Source organism: Schistocerca americana, chromosome 2 (assembly GCF_021461395.2).
Source record: "Schistocerca americana isolate TAMUIC-IGC-003095 chromosome 2, iqSchAmer2.1, whole genome shotgun sequence".
Lineage (NCBI taxonomy): Eukaryota > Metazoa > Arthropoda > Insecta > Orthoptera > Acrididae > Schistocerca > Schistocerca americana.
The window spans coordinates 371386364-371407392 of NC_060120.1; the positions used below are offsets into that span (position 1 = coordinate 371386364).

At 41.3% G+C, this 21029-nt stretch overlaps 1 protein-coding gene across 1 annotated transcript in view; it reads right to left on the minus strand.

Annotated features, from left to right (window-relative positions):
- The window catches only part of LOC124595563, a 208434-nt gene that overhangs the window by 110772 nt on the left and 76633 nt on the right, over positions 1 to 21029 (minus strand). Inside the window, exon 3 of the mRNA XM_047134347.1 lies at positions 20121 to 20209. Coding sequence (XP_046990303.1) covers positions 20121 to 20209 — 89 coding nt within the window. The remainder of the gene's footprint in view (positions 1 to 20120; positions 20210 to 21029) is intronic.

Sequence of the window (21029 nt, forward strand, 5' to 3'; positions counted from 1 at the left end):
CGATCGAAAATCAGACATAACATATGATAAGCAACAACATCTTTTGTAACGAACTGTTTTCAGGTGTAGAAAGCAAGGCAGATTATATATATGTTTAGTTACAGGCAACTGATAAAGTTTTATTTCAATAAAATGAAAAGCATCTGGTGACAAAAATACGCATTTTGTTGTTGTTTCAGATTTAAAATGCCTTTAATGATTTCGGAAATATAGTGAATACCAATAGAATGTTGCTCGTGTTATGTTGATTATTGTAGGGTATAACCCATAACAATGTTATATCCATTATTGTAGAGGTACTACGAATAACTGTGCTTTACAAAGGTTCGCTAACACCCTCTTCATAGCGTATTCAATCTTCATAATTCTAATAGCTATACCCACTATCCTGAATCATTCACCTGGAACACTGTCTTTTGGCAATCCATTTTTGACCCTTTTGTCTGATTGTTTCTTTTGAGAAATATGCATAGTGTACAAACAGCCAGCGACTGCCCCAAATTTGTTCCCAGCATCGTCCAAACATTCTCTCGAAAATATTAACTACTTTCAAAATGAAGAAATGTAGTACAGTAAAAACAATGCCTATGAAACTCCTCGCCATACAATGTACTTGTGGTTAGATGCACTCACAAACGGTGTAATCCGTCCCCTGAGGCTCCTGGCCTGTCAAGTATACACCACTGTCCTGGGCCTGCAGCAAAACCACAAATTCTCTGACTCATTCCAATCCAATACAGTAAAGGATCCAGCCAGTGGACAGATCGGAGAGACCAGATAGAACAGGCAGACTGCACATAAGTGGAGAACAATGGTCCTCAGATCAGTAGGCCACATCTGACAGAGATAACCATGGGAATGGCCCACGGTTCTGTCCTGGGCCAGAAATTTGCTCCTGTGTGACTAGATAATATGGCGACCTTGCCAGGATTCGCTTATGTGAGGTCTTCTGATGTGATCACATCTTGCATGACATGTCGATTCAGCTACCCAAAGACTTCTGATGACATGTTCCAGCTTGAATTCGGACATATAATGTGAAATTATCGGCATCGTTTTTTCTTGCATGCATAAACATATCTTACATTTCTTTCCTCCTTTGTAATTTTTTGCCATATATTTTTGATATACCTGTTTAATCTGTTATTTAATGGCATTGCTGTTTTTATCTATGTACATGTTTTACGAATTTATGTGAGGATAAGTTTTTTGGGAGACAGTGTCACATCTTGTTTCAGCTAAAGCGTAGACTCATGAGGATACACAACAAGACCAGAATTAGGGGGTGTTTCAGACCATGGATCGTCATATAGATATAGAGATGATTATTGATGGACCTGTGCAACTAAATGAGATGCTATTAGTGCTACTGTTAGTGCAGTTAGGTGCTACTGTTAGTGCAGTTAGGTGCTACTGTTAGTGCAGTTAGGTGTTCATGGGAACAACTAAGTCAGGGGAGCAAGATGAACTTAGAAAATTGTGAGTGACATGCAGGTTTAGGACTGGTGAGAATGAGACAGAAAACAGGGTAACGCAGGATCAATGCTGCTTCATAAAATACAGAAGAAATCAGTTGTGAAATATCTGATTCTAATCCCAGTAGCCATGCTCAATTGAGCCAGCAGTCTCTTGCTTTGTCGGCAGAATCCTCTTGTGAGGAAGATAAGTTTCACATTGTAATAGAGTAATCATAAAAAAGAACTCATGTGAAATTACAGGAGATGAAGAGGCAACAGGAAGAGATGAATGAGGAATCGATAGAGGAAGAGATGAATGAGGAATCGATAGAAGTGATGAGTAAGGAGCTGTGGGAGATTAAACAAGATTTAGGCAGGACCGCTAAACTCGACAAACAAAGTAGTGAGATCAAAGAAGAGACAGAACAGTTGAAACAGTGTCAGAATACCGCATATGCTCATGGTGAAATGTTAACAGCCATGGAGATACGGTAAGTGGCAGTCAGGACACAACTAGAACAGATTTCTATAATGCAGCAAGAACTAGCCAATTAGAACAATGCCAAAAGGGACTAAAAAGGCGAACTGAGCGAGTAGACTGTAGGTTAAATAGAGTGGAAAATCAGTTCTATAAATTGCCAGAGAAAACTGACCACGGAATAGTGGAGCTGTAGAAAAATTTCTATTTGAGAATCACAAGCTCAAGGACACAGAAATGCGTAAGAGGTCTCGGATGGTACATACCCAAGTGGCTGAGGCTGAAAAGTAAGGTCACTCCTCGCATTCAGGGTGAATCAAGTAGAAATCAATAAGCGACATTGCGGGGAAAAATTGGATAATGATCAACGATTAAGAGAATTTCAAGGGAAATTTTATGACTGCTGGACGTAAGGGGGCAGTGATGATGAAACTCTGAATGAAACTGCAGAGGAAGAAAGTTTAGGGCTCATGCTAAGCTTGTAAGTTCAGAAGGAAGCTGTGATTATAGCTGCTATCCACTAACATGCAGTTAAATGACTTCTCTACGAGACTGAGCCATTCAGTCACAAGCATTTTGTCTCACTGTGCAAGTTCCAGATGTATCAGGACAACAGATGTTGATGAGGCAACACGTGCTTGGATCGAACAATTTGATAATTCATTACCTTCCACCTGGTCACTCGGTAATAAACTAGAATTTGTGTGTGGCTACCTCGACGTGGAACTAGCTACGCAAATGCATCCTTTGGCCTAAGATGTTGAATTGTACCAGCGGTTTAAGGAAGTCTTAAGCACAATACTCTGTTGGGTAGAAATTCTGAAGGTTCGAATTTCAGCAGCCCAGTAAAATTTTTTGGTGTCATGCTACGTCAGAAAAAAAATCGTGGATGTAGCATTCAGTCCTGCGGAAATTATGTCGCCTTGTTTCATGAAAATGCCTATGAACAACCGACTGGTGCTTGCCAGGCATTATAAGGTCAGTGTAGAGGCATTTAATGGCCTGCTACAGAAGCTGGAACTTGCGAGAGAGGAGGAAACAGGCATTGGCCACGGGTGCTGAATCAGCAGAGTTTCTGGAACCAGCCATACAGATACGCAAATCGTAATGACAGATACCGTCAGGTGGGTAGGGGCGATTTCTAGTCCTTACACTCAACAGCTTAGAAACTGGGGAATTTTCATAGAAACTATGGGCACCGATCAGGCCAAGTTTCTCACAGGCAAGGGCTACACAGACGGGTGGTTGATATATTGGAACTTCGCTCAACGGACTCGTGGAGCATTGTAAACAATGAGTGCACGGCACTGCAACTTGTGTACATAGTGTACTGCTAAATGCGTAAATAATGTGTGGTCATGTTTTATAGTTGTTTTGGTGGTAGTTTTGTAGTACTATTGTGTTTGATTTTTGCTGAGTAGGACTGGAGTATTGAAAAGGGTAGTTAATCACGAAATCATGCGTATGTAAATAGTGGGAACAAATATTAGGTGTTAGCTTTGTAGCAGTTATAGGATATGCGTTATTCGTTCTCGTTCTCTCTCTCTCTCTCTCTCTCTCTCTCTCTCTTCCCCTTGTATTTTGTAGCCTATTGGAATTTATATTGGTTTCTGTTTTATTTTGTGGTACTCCCTGTTTCATTCGAAGAATAGATCATTAATCTGATTAAGGCACTCAGTCCTCAAAATTCGGTTTAGTGATGTAAGTTGCTTAAGTTTTCTCGAAAATTTCGATTAAATATTTCATGGCGGTTTTGTCAAAAAATGGGAATTTTAGAGAATTTTTTTGTGTGTTCTGATGAATTTCGGAGGTCCATTGTTGTAGTTTACAGTGGTGTTTCCTTTTTCAGTTTTTGTTTGATTACGGTTATCTGTGTAACAACATGCTTGTGTTATTTTTTGTCTCCTTTGGTGAAAAATAAGATTAATGGAGTTACTGTGTAAATCAAAATTATTGAAGGAATTAATAATTAGAGAATGCTGGACGGTTAGGATTCTCAAGAGACGCTGAATGGGGCAGTTTTGGAGAGTTCGTGTGGTTTCTTTTGTTATCACGAGCTGGTTTCACGAACAGTGGAGAACGTGGGAGTATTAAGAGGGAATTTGTAGAATTGTGTTGAGAAGAGCGGGGTGCTGTTGTAATTAATTTTAGTCAAAATTTTGTTGCTATTTAAATGTAAACTCAGTGCCCAGACTTCTTTTCAGATGTGTTTCTTTTGAAAGAAGATTCTGAAGAGGTGGTTGAAATTGAAGTTCTTCTGCGTTCTATGTTTTGTAGGAGCAGTGCCCACTAAGAGTAGTCATTATTGAGGGAATGGGTTTCAGGTAGAAGGAAAGAATTGGGGGTAAATAATAAAAAAGTAATACGTTAAATAATGAAAAAGGAATACGTTTTGTGACATATGTGCGTAGCTCAGATCGGTCACCTGAGTGTACTCAGTGTTTTGGCTGAATGAGACTTTTGATGTAAGATTTCTGAAGATGAAATAACGTATGAGACTCGTAGACGATGTCATATACGATAATCACAAGTAACGAAAATAACAATGATAAATTTAGATTTCCAATTGGACTCAGATATAATAGAAAAAAAGGGGAGCGACCAAAGGTAAAAACAATAACTGAGGATCAAGAAGAGAACAATGAATGACCAAAGCATCAAACCACACCACAGAAACAGGAATGTGTATGAAAGAATAGTGCATGACGTTAAGGGATATCCTGACTTGGTGTTGAGCGACTGCTTTTTCTAGTTTAGTACCTTCTGTCTATGTATCTTAGAGTAGATTCTCCTATTCAGCAGGTAGTATCTGAAGAAATAGCGTACCCACGCAGGTAGTGTCGAATATATCCGATAAACATTTTTTCATCAAGGAAAGATTTTGAATTTTCTTTTTATAATTTTAAGATGTGTAGGGTCGATGAGAGATACCAATATGTATTTATTTATAGGGTGGCCAGAAACAGCCAGAAAAGCTTTTAAAAGTGGTGCAGGGTAGGTTGTGTTGAGAAATAATTGCTAAGAAAACGTCTCGGTGTGTTGCGCCATTTGCGAGTTAATTAGCTTTGAATTTAGCCAACAAGCCCATTCCGCGCATAAGTTCAAGAGGCCTGCTATAGGCAGTGTCACCAGACGTGTTCGTCGTTTGGTTTCCTGAAAGCGAACAAAAGAGCATTACAAAAGTTGGAACGTACCTGAGCCAAAGGCTGAGCAGTCTCACGCGCTATTATCTACGCTATTTGAACAACAGTCACTAATTGTATCTGGCAGAACGCTTGAATCTGCGGCCTGATTGGTTAACTTCTATACTAATTAACTCGTAAACGGGGGCAAAGTATCGAATTTTTTTCTTAGTTATTCGTTAGCACAACATATCATGCAGAACCCTTACAAAATTTTCAGTCTGTTTCTGTCTGCTCTGTATATATCTTTCAATGCTATTATGGACATATGCCTTGCAAAGCTTTTTTGTTTCCGAACTAAAGGGATGGTGCTATCACTGTTATTTTTGGAGACCATTAACCCCAATTGTTATTAACATTACAGCGTGGAAGCGCTGTAACAAATATCTATGAAAAGGACACACACAGAATCGTGGTTTGGGGCGGGAGAGGGGACGAACTTGGTGCTTGGTTCCTATTACAGCTAGGTACAAGGGGTAAGAAGTTTTTGGTTTACCACGGACCAGCGGCTATTTGTGTACCCATTCCAACATCTGTCTTACTATAGCTACACTGATGTGACAAAAGTCGTAGGATAGTGATATGCCCATATTCAGATGGCAATAGTACCGCGTACACAACGTATGAAGAGCAGTGCATTGGTAGAGCTGTCCTTTGTACTCGGGTGATTCATGTGAAAAGGTTTGCAACGTGAGTATGGCCACACGACGAGAGTTGAGACTTCGAATGCGGAATGGTAGGTGGAGCTAGACATTCCATTTCGGAAATCGTTAGCGAGTTCAATATTCCGAGATCCACAGTTGCAAGAGTTTGCCGAGAATACTACATTTCAGACATTAGCCCTCATCACGGACAACGCAGTGGCAAATGGCCTTCGCTTAACAGCCAAGAACAACCGAGAACAATAGCATTTGCGTGGAGTTATCAGTGCTAACAGACAAGCAGCACTGCGTGAAATAACCGCAGAAATCAATGTGGTACGTATGACGAAAGTATCTGTTAAAATAGTGTGGCGAAACTTGGCGTTAATGGGCTTTGGCAGCAGACGAGCGGCGCTAGTGTGTTTGCTAACAGCACGATATCACCTGCAACGCCTCTTCTGGGCTCGTGACCGTATTGATTGGACACTACACGACTGGGAAACCGTGGCCTGGTCAGATGAGTAGCAATTTCAGTTGGTAAAAGCTGATGGAAGGGTTCGTGTGTGGCGCAGACCCCACGAACCAATGGACCCAGGTTGTCAACAATGCACTGTGCAAGCTGGTGCTGGCTCCATAATGGTGTGGACCGTGGGGCTTCTGGTCAAACAGAACCGATCGTTGACGGAAAAGTGTTATGTTCGGCTACTTGGAGACTATTTGCAGCTATTTGCGATGGAATTTTTACGGCTGACGATACGGCATGTTAAATATTCTGGACGGTTTGAGCGGATTATTTGGCCACCGAGATCGCCCGACATGAATACCATCGAAAATTTATGGGCGTAGTCAGAAGTTATTTCGTGCACAAATCCTGCACCGGCAACATCTTCGCAATTCTGGACAGTCGTAGAGGCACCATGGCTCAGTAATTCTGCAGGGGACGTCCGACGACGTGATGAGTCTATGCCACGGCACGTTGCTGCACTGCGCTGTGTAAAAAGAGGCCCTACACGATATTACGAGGTATCTCATGACTTTTGTCACATCCGTATATGTTACAGTATATTAAGCAAGTCTGAATGACAAACCGGAAGTGGAACCCAGGAAAATTGTGCGAATCGATTAACTCCTTTTGCAAAAGGTTTTAATACTTCCGAAATTAATGCTTAGCTAATAGCATCGTTTATATGTGAACCGTTTGGATTTTACGTGTGCAGTCACCTCGTTTGGGTTTTACATGCAAAAACAATCACCCTTAAAGAATTCCGGCCTGGAGCAAGACTGATGGTTGAGTTTGGTCCAGCGGTTATCGGACCTTGATCTAAAATAAGTTTTACCTGTTTGAAAAGATCTTGCTTCGTTTGGGTTTCAAGAGAAAAACATGCTTTTCTGGGAGGTTTCTGAAGCGCACAATTTGTATATTTTAAACTTATACGAATCGATTCAAACTTTGCACGAAGATAAATAAATAGACAAAATGAAAACAAAATCGCTTTTATCCCACAATATTTATTCATTGTCTAGATACGATCGTTTAAAGTCGAGTTAAATGTAGGACATCAAAATCGTTCATACGTGAATCGAATGCGCGGGAACGGTTCAAAGTGCATTATTACGACAAAATTGAAAACTCGCTTTCAGAAATCTAGCTACATTCGGATTTTAAGTGCAAAAACAACATTTTTTTTTGATTTTTTAAGCGCACCACTTGTGTTTCCTTCAGTTTAGAAATGGAGTTGAGCTTACGAGGGCTTAAGTCAAGAGAGTGCAGTAAGCGGTATAGCACTTAGCAGCCCCATCAGTCAAACAAATCAGTAACAGCTTGCACTGTACGTGCTTGAACATTGTCCTGCAAAATGATGGTCAGGTCCTTCAGAAAGTGTCATTAGTTTTGTCTCTAAGCTGGTCATAGGTTTTGTTCCAGAAATGAACAGCATAGAGACAGAAGTGATTACACTTTCTGCAGGACCTGATCATCATTTTGCAGGACAATGCTCAAGCACGTACAGTGCAAGCTGTTACTGATTTGTTTGACTGATGGGGCTGCTAAGTGCTATAAACACCTACTGCACTCCCCTGACTTAAGCCTTCGTGAATTCAACTCGATTTCTAAACTGTAGGAAACACTTCACAGAATTCACTTCAGAACTGGTACAAATTCGCCGGGCAATAGACCGCGCCGCTCGAACTGTCAACCAAACTGGCACTGCTAAGAGTATCCTACGACTTCCACATCGCTGCCAACGGGTTATACACAATTCTGGTGACTAGTTTGAAGGTCAGTAAAACTTTGAAACACATATCTCTGTTGTACGAGCTGTAAATAAATAGTTGCCACTATTAAAGTTCCAATCCTTGTAACTAAAAAAACTGGTTATTATATTTATTATCGTTTCGTTGTTTATATGTTAAAGATTTTACTCACATCGAAAAATCTTTGGACGTGCAAAACACTGCATGTACCAAATCAGTTTATGCCCAGCCCCGTACAAAATGATATACTATTTGCTTGAGCATTTGAAGCTTTATCGATGACCATGCAGAACATTAATCTAAACTGAAAATTTCTATAAAAATATTTGTCAGAAAAAAGGTCACTTTGTTTCTAACAAACTGAAAATCTTTTACTGCTTGTTGTTCAAAAACTACTGTGCCATCTCGTAGGAAACGTAAGTTCGTCAATTTTCGTTGAGAAGTTATTAGTATTCGGTAATGCGTACATTGTTTCGTAGTTCTTCTGCTTATTTCAGCCAATCTACTAATACTTAATTCGTATTAGTTGTTGCAACATTTCGTGCTAAAATTATTCATGGAAGTTGTTCTATTGGTGATTTCAAAATTTTCAATTTCTATTAATGCATACTTTAAATAAACAGCGGAAAGAATTTTAAGATAAGAGATATCAAGATGTATACATTCCAATAGTATTATTTGTTGCACAAATCGTTCTGCTTGCGATGTAGTAAGCATTGAAGTAAATTTATCTATGTAATATGGCAGTATTGTTAAGTTTTTCTGCGTAATACATACTATGTGCACACATTATTTAGACTATTTACATGCATTATTATCTTAAACTTCTCACAGTATTTAATATTAAGGTCGGAATCTTATTTATGTGTGCTGTTATTTTGTACATTGTATCAAGTATTTATGATTATTTTTCAATGTCTGCGTGTACAGTCTCATTTGTATATGAGTAAAATGTGCGTAACATTACAAAATAAAAAAATAACGGCGATAAAAGTAAGAAAAACTTTCAAAAATAAAAAAATTGACTTTGACGTGGTGAGGCTTGTGTGCTCTGATAGTGAGGACGCAGGAGGCTGTACTGGACAGGTTTAAGCATACCAGGTAGGTAACTGTAGAGGAGCCAGATTAATGATACCCGACTCAAGGAATATGATTCGAAAGACAATTAAAAAAGCTATATGGGATCAGTCGTCGCTTGAGTCAACAAAAACCTATATCAGTTGCCAAGCTATGGCGATCTAATGTCAAAATAATGGTAGAGTAAGTGCTGGGAACTAGAGTGAAAAATGCTCCTATCATAGCACAAAAGAGGCTAATACGTTCTGTGCAGAATTAGAGATATAAAAGAAGGGACTAGCTTTTCTATTTACCTGGCACCTTCAAAGACATGTAAATCAAAACACTTTGAGCTATTCGCGGTTTTTTACGAGTTAACGCTACTTTCCTAGCGCAGTGAACTGTCTTAACTGCAAGGTGTTGGCACACCTGTATCTTCAATTCACGGATTAAAATCCCTGATCTTGTGCACAAAATCCAGAAGATTGGCCAGCCATACTAAACAATATATAACATCATATAATATCAGATGACTGATTAGCTTACCTAAAATAGCTGAAAAGTTTTTCTGGGGGATAAAATTTCTGGGACTAGATTTCTTCCTGGGGGATGTTAAAACAATTTTTTGTTTCTGGTTGGGGCAGCTGAATTTTTTTCCATGATGGGACAAGTTGTTCCCCAGGCCAAACCCCTGTTACATGTATGGTGAGGGGTGTACGAACAGAGACACACAAATTTATAAGCTTTTAGGTAGTGGAATGCTGCTATGACATTAAGTATCTGAAATTGGGATGCATGTATAATAGGAAGTATCCCAGAGTGGGGATGCATGCATCCTTAACATTAATGACACATCGTGTCATACTGCATGACATGACAAACGCCATATTGGATGACATGTGGCACATGTCATGTTATATGACATGACATCATGTATCATATTACTTTACAATGACACAATGCATTATATTACATGACATGGATACTAATACTAACAAAAATAAAGAAACGCGACTATGTCAAGATGTCTTCTTCCAAGCTGCCAGATAAGTCGAAAAGCTAGTTTCCTTCTTTTGCAGCCCTTGCTCTACCCATCCCATATTCGCCTTTTTTCTGCTATGACAGGATCTTTTTTCATTCTGGTTCCCAACTTGTACTCTACTATTATTTTGACGTTAGTCCACTATATCTTGGCAAGCGAAGTGGGTTTTTGTTGACTCAGGCGACGACTGATCCAGTAAAGGATTCTTTATTATCTTTCGAACTATGTTGCTTGAGTTGGGCATTGTTAATCTGGCTCCTCTATGGTTATCTGCTTGATATGATCGAATTCGTTCAGTATAGCTTACTTTGTCCTCACAACACACAAGCCTCATCACCACATCAGTGTCTACAGGCCATCAGTACTGGTTATTATTATTATATGTTTAACAATTCCTGTACAGAAATTGTGTTTTCTGTGTATCCAAGTTTGTGGTAAGATGTATTTCTATGATGTAAAACTATGTAAGTTATATAAATTATGTGCAGGAATACACAAGCAATGAGAAGCATGGATGGGCAATCACGAGAAGGAGGCTCAAATGGCTCTGAGCACTATGGGACTCAACTGCTGAGGTCATTAGTCCCCTAGAACTTAGAACTAGTGAAACCTAACTAACCTAAGGACATCACAAACATCCATGCCCGAGGCAGGATTCGAACCTGCGACCGTAGCGGTCTTGCGGTTCCAGGCTGCAGCGCCTTTAACCGCACGGCCACTTCGACCGGCCGAGAAGGAGGATCTCGTGGAAACAACTAGACACATGGCAACTAACAACTATGGGATTTTGCCAGCAGGAAACGACGCTTGGTCTCGCTGCAAAGAAGCCGGGTATGAGACGACCTGAAAGGAGCTGGCGTTAGGGGAAATATGCTGCCGCCTACTGCCATGTAACTCATCGACCTGCGAATGGGCAGCGTAAGCATGCCTCAGCAGACCTTGGCGAGCCATGCTTCCTCCCCCTTGTCACCGTTTCCAGTTGCAGACATGCCACAGCCTGGAAAAACATTCACTTTTCAAGAGGCCAGATGACTTCTTCGTCATGCCACTTTGGCGTGGGATAGAGGATAAGCAAGTTGTCACCCATGGTAAAGTCATGGTGGGACACGTGTGCTAACCGGCCTATGCACCTGGCAGGAGACATCAGACCATCCGGATAACCAAGCTGCCATCTCCACAGCTGAGCCGACCTTCAGGGCACTGAAGAACACTTTAGCACGAGGTGCTACTTTGACTGAACGATGATCAGTGATTTGTGTGCTTGTCTCAGAGATTGGATTTGACACTTCATTTTGCGACAGTAGACTACTTTTACAAATTGGATCCAAATCCCTTACCTTTTGTCTCATTCTGTCACACACAAGAAAGCTGCTACACAAAGGAAGCAGCTACTCGGGTAGCAGAGTACTTGTGGAGTGCACATAAGGATTTTTTAACTTAGGCGGTAGTTTGAGGTGCTCTGAAGAATACTCGCCAGTCGATTCACATAGAGGAAAGTCAAACGGCGTTCAGAATAAAGAAATGTCAGACCATCACAATTTAGTCATTAAACTGTCGAAAAATTCTTCATAAGGTTCCCGAATTTAGTGCCCTCCAGGGAAATCCTCGCGCTCAAATTATTCTTGGAAGCGAGAACTGGCTGAAACCGTAAGTGGAAAGCTCTGAGATATTTAGCGTGTCGTGGAACATATATCGGAAAGATAGATTAGAGGCCATAGGAGGGAGTGTGTTCATTGCAGTTGACAAAAATATTGTTTCTTCTCAGTTCGCATTTGAGTGTGACAGTGAAGTCATCTGGTCGTGTATAACAGGTGTAGGTAAAACTAAGTTAATTGTTGGATGTTTCTACCGGCCATCCGATTCCGCTGCGACAGTCATTCAAAGGAAGTCTACAGTCAATAGCGCGTAAATATCCAGATCATGCAACACTAATTGGAGGCGTCTTTACCTGCCGAGTATAGACTGGGATGTCTATGGATTCATTGCGGCGGATACAGACAGACACTCATGCGAAATACTTTAGAACACGCTTTCTGAAAATTGTCTTGAGCAGCTAGCTCGACAGCCCAAACCCAATGGAAATATCTTAGACCTTGTAGCTGCAAAAAGGCCAGACCTTACAATGTCTGTATAGAAACGGGGTTTAGCGATCATGATGTCATCATAGCGACTATGATTACGAAAGTTAATAAATCAATTAAGAAGGCTAGAAGAATGTTTCTACTAGATAGAGCAGATAAGCAGTTATTAACATCACATTTGGACAGTGAAATGGCATCACTTAGTTCCAGTAAGATGGATGTAGAGGAATTGTGGGCAAAGTTTAAGGAGACTGTAAATCGTGGTCTGGAGAGTTACGTGCATTGTAAATAGATAAAGGATGGAAGGGATCCACCATGGTTAAATAACGGAAGTCGGTAGATGCTGAGGAAGCAGAGGCTATTGTTCTCCCGGTTCAAAAGGGGGACGCACAAATGACGACAAGCAAAGGGTAGTAGAGATTGGTATGTCTGTGACAAAACCTATGCGCGAAGAGCATACAACTACTACCTCCGTCACACCTTAGCAAAAGATCTGGCAGAGAACCTGGAAACTTTTGGTCGTGTGTAAAACCGCCAAGCGGGTTCTAAGGCTTCCATTCAGTCTCGTGTATGGTGCGGCTGTTGAAGGTAGCAAAAGGAAACGCGAAGTTTTAAATTTCGCGTTTAATAAATCGTTCACACAAGAGAACCGTAAAAACATACCGTAATTTTACCGTCGAGGAGACTCCCGTATGGACGACATAGAAGTAAGCATATCCGGCGTAGAGAAACAACTGAAAGATATGAAAACAAATAAAGCACCAGGTCCGGCTTGAATCCCAGTTCGATTTTACAAAGAGGATTCTACGGCATTGGCCCCTTACCTAGCTTGTATTTATCGTGAATCTCTCGCCCAGCACAGAGTCCCAAGCGACTGGAAAAAAGCGCAGCTGAGTCCAGTACATAAGAAAGGTGAAAGAACGGACCTGCAAAATTACAGACCAATATCCCTAACTTATGTTTCCTGCAGAAGCCTTGGACATATTCTCGGTTCGAATATAATAAACTTCCTTGCGACTAAGAAGCTTATGTTCAAGAATCAGCATAGTTTTAGAAAGCATCGCTCAGCTTGCCCTTTTCTCACATGATATACTGAGAACTATGGATGAAGGGCAACAGGCAGATTCCATATTTCTAGATTTCCGGAAAGCATTTGACACGGTGCCCCATTGCAAGCTGTTAACGAAGGGACGAGGATATGGCGTAAGTTCACAGATATGTGAGTGGTTCGATGACTTTTATATAATAGAACCCAGTAAGTTGATCTCGACGGCGAGTGTTCATCAGAGAGTGCGAGAGGACCAATGTTGTTCTCTCTATACATAAATGATTTGGCGGACAGGGTGCGCAGCGATCTCCAGTTGTTTGCTGATGATGCTGTCATGTACGGTAAGGTGTCGAAGTTGAATGACCGTAGGAAGACACAAGACGACTTAGACAAAATACCAGTTGGTGTGATGAATGGCAGCTACCCCTAAATGTGGAAAAAACTGAGTTCATGCGGCTGATTAGGAAGAAAAAAATTGTAATTTTCGGATACGGTATTACTAGTGTCCTGCTTGACACGGTCAAGTCGTTTAAATATCTGGGCGTAACGTTGCAAATCGATATGAGATGGAACGAGCATGTGAAAACTTTGGTAGGGAAGGCAAATGGTCGAGTTCGGTTTGTTGGGAGCATTTTAGGAAAGAGTGGTTCACTCGTAAAGGATGTGAACGCTGGTGCGACCTATTCTTTAGTACTGCTCGAGTGTTTAGGATCGGTACCAGTCGGATTGAAGCAATTCAGAGGCAGGCGGCTAGATTTGCTACCGGTAGGTTCGAACAACACGTTAAGTGTTAAGGAGATCCTTCGGGAACTCAAATGGGAATTCCTGGAGGGAAGGCGACGTTCTTTTCGAGAAATACTATTGAGAAAACTTAGAGAACCGACATTTGTAGCTGACTGCCGAACGGTTCTACTACTGCCAACATACATCGCGCGTAAGTACCACTGTCGAAGTAGATATAGAAATTACTATTGTTTCAGTGTCCCGGATTCCACTTTTCTTTGCTTCCAGAATCTCTGTGCACCTTATCGCCTTATTGTTTTTGAGTATATTTTCTAATAATAAAAAATTGTTGCTTGGTATTAGGTGAAGTATTTAACTGATTATTACTTTAGAACAAAAGTTGAAAGGCTTAGTTGGATATAATGTGTCGACTGCGGCACAAATTTTAATTTATATCTGCAGCTTCCACCATTATCGTAGATATAGAAATGGTGTAACACTGTTTAATCTTTCTTTAACATCAGTGTTAAATGTATGTGCTTTTCGTTATGATTGTTGAATTAGTATTTCTGACAAGTCTATGTAAATTTTGTAACACTGTTAATTTTTCTTTAATGCCGGTGTTAAACGTATATATGCTTGTCATAACTGTTGTATCAGTGCGTTTGTCAAAATTGGATTTTTGTTCGTTTATATATGGTTGCTATTAGTGGTATTAGTTAACCCTGTAAACCTCACATAATGTGTTCAATGAATTCTGATGTGCTTGCAGTGTGACTGGGTGCGAGAATCGTCGTTGATGAAGCCGTATTGTAAAGTTAAGGTGTAAAAGAGTTATTTTTGTGACATCTGGAATTTCTTTCTTTCGATTTTTGACCTCCCCAAGAACTAAAATCTGTGAATCATGGTGTCAGTGAAGTTATTAACAGAATGAATGGAAGAGGGTTTGAGAAATCAAAGAAGTCAAAATCGTAAAGGTTAATGAATTAATTATTAGTACATCCTGATGTTTCTTGTTCTCTTTCAGTTCATAACTAACTCTGGGCACTGGTATCAGTCTCCAACGAGAGCAGATGCTGGCATCAGATTTCGAAAGGCATGGGCGCTGCCTTCAGACTATAACGGTGACATCTGGTTTCTTAAGCGCTCCTTCGCTGGGTGACATGTAGGCTCGAGTAGACTTTCTTAATCCAGAATGACTTTTATGGAGACGTGCGATTTATTCAATTCCATGCCAATGATTCTATTAGTTGCTTGTCTCTGATTCGCGAGGGACGTCATCGTAGTGAGTCGCGTTCACTGTTCACCCATTTCCGCAATGTTGTTCATGGAGTGTCAAGGGCGCGCGCTTAATTTGCTACATGTCTGACCAGCAAGCCCTTCATATAAGATGATCCATGCAACGTTTCTCTGCTGCCGCTGAATGAAAGTTTGACTAAGATCCTCAGAGCTGATACCTTCATTTTGTCTTACCAGTTTTCCTGTGACCCACCCAGAAGTGTTTTAACAAGTGATTCTTTCCCCCATATATATATATTCCTCATTCATATGTAAATATTCTGTAGATATTTCCTCATTTGTGTGACGAGGAGAAACATTAAACTGAATAAATCTGAACTTACCGTACCTCTTCATTAGTTAGATAAACCCCCTACCATTTAAATAATTGATGCAAGACCGGCAACGATGGTTCATTTAAGAGGGCTTTACTGAGTTATCCTTTGCATGAGATTTTGACATTACGTATCTGAACAAAAGGGGGCCGTTCTGGAACGCAGTAGTTCAGACTGGTTCAAGCATTAAACCGACAGTTAAGCCGACGCTTACGTTGGTATCATGCAATACGATTCTGTACATTCAGGAAATACGGCCCGAAAAGGAAATTACCGAATCACGTATTACACTGAATTTCTATGCCAGTTTCTGTCATAGCAGATACCTTCCATTGACCATGTTACATGCCAAACAGCAACATCAGCGCTTGAAACTGCGTAATGTGTGATCCCTTAGCAGATAGTTAGTAAATGTCCTTCCATACTATTTGTAGTACTCAGTGTCGACGCAAAAGAAAGAAAGGTAGAAGAAAGTGAAAGAGAGGAGTGGGGTTGTAGTTAGTGACTAATGAGCACGCCTATCACGTTTTTTACATTATCTCACTAAATACGGAATTACTTATTACTGCTCGTAAGTGAGCGAAACTAATGGACGAAAGTGACTCTCGAATGGTCTGCCATTGTCAAGTAACACAGTTCTATGAAACTTGATCATACACAGAAATAACTACTGCAGTCTAGTACTGCACTTGCGGAAGCGTTGGGAAGACGTATTGCAGCACGTCTACAAGCACCAGTGACTATCCAGCAGTTATCAACCGCGCTGGGGGGTGAATGGAAAGCCCTACCACAAGAATTCCTTACCAGTCTTGTGGCCAGCATGGTAACACGACACATAGCATGCATTGCCATCCGCGGTGATCACTCACCCCGTTAAGAAACATGTCCCGCCTTTTGTAATGTCCGTAGAACCGTCACGAATCGCATTGACTTCAGTGTAATTATTGTCTTTCAATAAAATATCGTTTCTTTCATGCTATTGGGCATTTCTTTCAGTTACCTCCTGTACTATACTACAGTAATTCTTTCTATGCATAGTGCAAGTTTCATCAAGCTATATTACTTGGCAGTGACACATCATGTGGGAGTTAACTTTGACCTTAAGTTTTACACACCAGGGTAGAGTCACAAAATATGATTTTGAGACTAGTAAAAATGGAAGATTTAAAAATGGTTCAAATGGCTCTAAGCACTATGGGACTTAACATCTGAGGTCATCAGTCCCCTAGACTTAGAACTACTTAAACATAACTAACCTAAGGACATCAGACACATCCATGCACGAGGCAGGATTCGAACCTGCGACCGTAGCAGCAGCGCTGTTCCGGAAGCCCCTAGAGCCGCCGGCCATAGCGGCCGGCTGGAAGATTTACTGAACTTAAGTACTTCTGTTAGCCTTATGCACTACAGATCTCGCGTTTCTCTAACATTTGTTTCGTGGCTCTTTAAGTCTCCATGCAGAGTATCGCTTCCCCCCCCCATCCCCCTTTTTTTAATTACTGGAATTATCGTGTCATCTGTTAGTGGAAGTGTTCATGTTAATTTTCTGCCAGTCGAGCGCTCCATCGGCTGATATCCACAAAATATATTTACGAAAATATTCTCTCTGAAGCTAAAGCAGAAGTTACTTTACGTAATACTGTGTAGACCTCACTCCTTCGTAAAAGATCCTTTAGATGGGGCAGCAGTGAGATCGAAGGCATCGGACATCTCATTCGCTCTGATTCTTGTCGTGATGTTCATTCTCTGCAAGAAATTTTATCTCCAATGGCGGAAAGAATTTAATCCAGTTTTCGACGTCTCTCCGACGTCAGTCATTAGCGACGGTGCTGTGTAAGTTTGAAAGCACTGCATAATGTGGGCTCTCGGTGAAGTTCACTATATGTAGTGAATATTGTGGTCAAATTGCTAGGCTAACTTAAAAATTAGAAATTTTCCGGGGACGAAAACAAATCTCTCAACAAGGGATAGACGATAATGTGACAGTTCTTGCCACCAATGATAATTGCCGTGTCTGAGTCACAAGCCAATCATTGGCTAAAAGGCACGAATGTTTAACCAATGTAGGGAGCCGTCTGAAGCTCGCAAAATCTGAGAATGTCGGCAGCCCTTGGGTGTGCCAGGTGAGTTTTGAATCCTCTGTGGCGAAGAATGTATTCGGTACACGTTCTGGAGTCATGTTAGATAGCTGGAGACTGTCCTGCCGCAAGAGATGGTCCTAGTGTGCTGTAATTAAAGTACAGTAAGTAAATAACGATTGTTTTTGCGGGAATCTGAGGTGTTATCCCTGGCCTACGTTGTAGTTCTCCTGTTTTGTCTTTGTGGATATTTCGGCGGCAGCGGCAAGAAACGACTTTAGCATTAAATGCTTTCCAGTCAACTGTCGGACAGTGGCATTTATCTGAACGCACTTAGACTGCTGCAGAGCATTTATGTCTGATTCCTGAGTTTAACTATTTTAACCGTCTCTTTTGTGACGAAGCGAGGCTGTCGGCCCTTCTGAACGCTATTCTATGAGTGTAACAGTGCCGAGAATTTATCTTGCTCTACCGACAAACGTTTAGTTTGTAATCAATGGGTTATTAAGTAACAAAATTTGTTTTGAATGCAACGTATTGCTAGGAGCATATGGATTCTTGCCTCGGACGTGAGTGAAACTTCGTGAGAGGTCGTGACATCACTAAGGGGCAGGGCAGGAACATTTAACACAGATTGTATTGCAGAATATTTTTTCACGTAGTGAAAACAGAAAGTGGCAATCCTGGGTCCGCCCCCGGTAGATGAGTGGTCAGCGCTACAGCATGTCAATACTAAAGGCCCGGGTTCGATACCCGGCTGGGTCGGAGCTTTTCTACGCTCAGGGACTGGGTGTTGTGTTGTCCTAATCATCATCATTTCAGTCGGCCGCGGTGGCCGAGCTACCCTAGGCGCTTCAGTCCGGAACCGCGCGACTGCTACGGTCGCCAGTTCAAATCCTGCCTCGGGCATGGATGTGTGTGATGTCCTTAGGTTAGTTAGGTTTAAATAGTTCTAAGTTCTAGGGGACTGATGACCTCATAGTGCTCAGAGCCATTTGAGCCATTTGACTTGGCGATTCTGGAAAGCTTCAACCATTATACATACATTCAAGAGAAAATAGATTAAAGATAACTGCTGTACCTCTGTTCAGGGAAAAACTCCAAGGCAGAATGAGCTGCTGATGACAGGGACTACTGGTGGCGAGATATTCTCGTCTGGGGGATATGTAGAAGGGATGAAATAATCGTCTGATAGGTTTTACACCAGTAAACAACACGGGAACCTTCTGTCGAATCACGTGCATCCGTTTGCTGGCCTACAGCGCTGTCTGGTAATGAACTGAGAATCTTTACTTACTCTAACACCGCATTTCATTGCCCCCACTATTATTATTATTATTATTACTATTAATACTGTGTGCGGCTCATGTATTGTGTTCTTTGGCAGTGTTGAGTCTCTAATGATAGAAGAGAGGACGTGAAATAAATTAATATAATACTACAGCTCACAGGAGACAGTTTAAAATTTATTAAAAAAAAGTCTGCTTTGAGGAAAATAAGTGTTTGAGATCATGCAGTAAAATCTATGGAAGTGTTTAATGTTGATTGCTTTTAGGAACTGAGTGGGATCAGCAAACCGTTTTTTGGGAAATTTTTTTCTGACCTGAAGTATGAGAGTCCCGTTTTAGTAGGAGCTTCTTGAAGTGAGTCACACCACCGTCGCTAGATTACCGGAGCTATTGAACCGAACAACCTGACCACCTGGACCAGATGATACGTCCAGATTGCCATCTGACAGCTGTCGAGCTTTCGCCTGTCTTGCCGGTTTGCTGTAAGCCAGACAGCACTCCTTTCGTGACTCACGATTACGCTGACACCGCACCTGGCAGCCCGTCCAGACGGGATAAATTCCCTTCTTCTTTCTAGGTCTCATGACCTGCTTTTTCTCACATCATAACAGCAATGCCTGACAAGATTTGCAGGACAAGCCATTGACCCGGAGGCGGATGCGAAAGCCGTTGCCTAATGACTCGCATCCTTATCTCTGTAGTATCTACACGAAAGATCGTGACGGCAGCGAATAGCTGTCTAGGTGTCGTTTAGTGGCGGGAGACATCTGTCATTTGTGGTCAGCACTTCCGATATCGTAGACTTTCTGTAATGGAGGATTGTAAAAAAGAAAACGTGTTTCTTGACCAGTTTCGAAGGTCCGGGAGTGGTCGTTGCACCGGACCACACTGTTTCTTGATCCGTTTTGACGTCTCAGTAAGTGTCTGTTTGCTAAACACTTTAATCTACGCAATATATTCAGGACAGTGATTTCCATTTCATGACGCCAATTGGCTACACGTTACCCGCTATACTGCAACAGTTGATTTTAAGCATTGTTACTGATATTGCTGGATTATTTCTTAAATTTTATGTTGTTAAGTCATAATTACTATTCTATGTATTACCCACTATGCAATCAGTAATTTTGCGCAAAAGGATAAAATTATGTACACTACACCTTTTGGTATATTTCTTACCTCATCGATGAGCTCTAAACTATCGCTGGTGCTGGAGCATTCCTTGTGACAGTGCCCAACATCAGTCTTGATTGGCTTCCCGTTCAGTCCTGTGGAAGAATGGAAGGTTTCATTTCCATATTTAAAATGTAGGTAGTGCAGCTGCACTACCATATTATTCAAAAGCAGCTGTTAACTGATGTGTAACAAAAAAGCACCAACTTCACATGAAATGCTTCTGTTATGTTCGTAGGCACCTTTGCATTTGCAGTCTTATTTCTGTGATACCTGTTACCACTGACTCAAGCAGTAAAGTTATGAATACATTGGTCGCAATAAACTTCCTAGAATAGCTTCAGTAACGCGGCGTTTTGCTTCTGTGGCTTTAGTTAGGTCGACTAGTCGATAATATTATTTGTTCCCACGCCGGGTGAATCAGCGTAGACTAATTCTATAGATTTGTGTCCTTGGTTAGGCAGCTTTTAAATAATTTACTAGGCAGTTTTTGTTGTAGCTATTTAAGAATGTTACTGTATTATGTATTAGTAATACTATCAACACTATCTGCCCAGATAGCCGTACATGTTAAAGTACTGCTTCCGCAATAGCGAGGTACATCGGTCCACGAGCTAATCCGTCTGGTGGATTAATGACGACAGTCAGTATTCCGGTGGACGTAGTTTTCAGGCGGTTTCCCGCATCCCACCAGGTGAATATTGGGTTGGTACCCAAGTCCCGTCTCAGTTCTACGATTCGCATACATTTAGAAAAAAAAATTATTGAAGGACATCTTCTAAACACCATGAGCTTCCACTTTCACATGCAGACAGTTTGGGTACACACATTCCATCCGGGGGGGGGGGGGGGGGGGGTTCACTGGGTGGCGACAGGAAGGGCATCCGGCTACCCCTTATATTAACCATGGGAAAT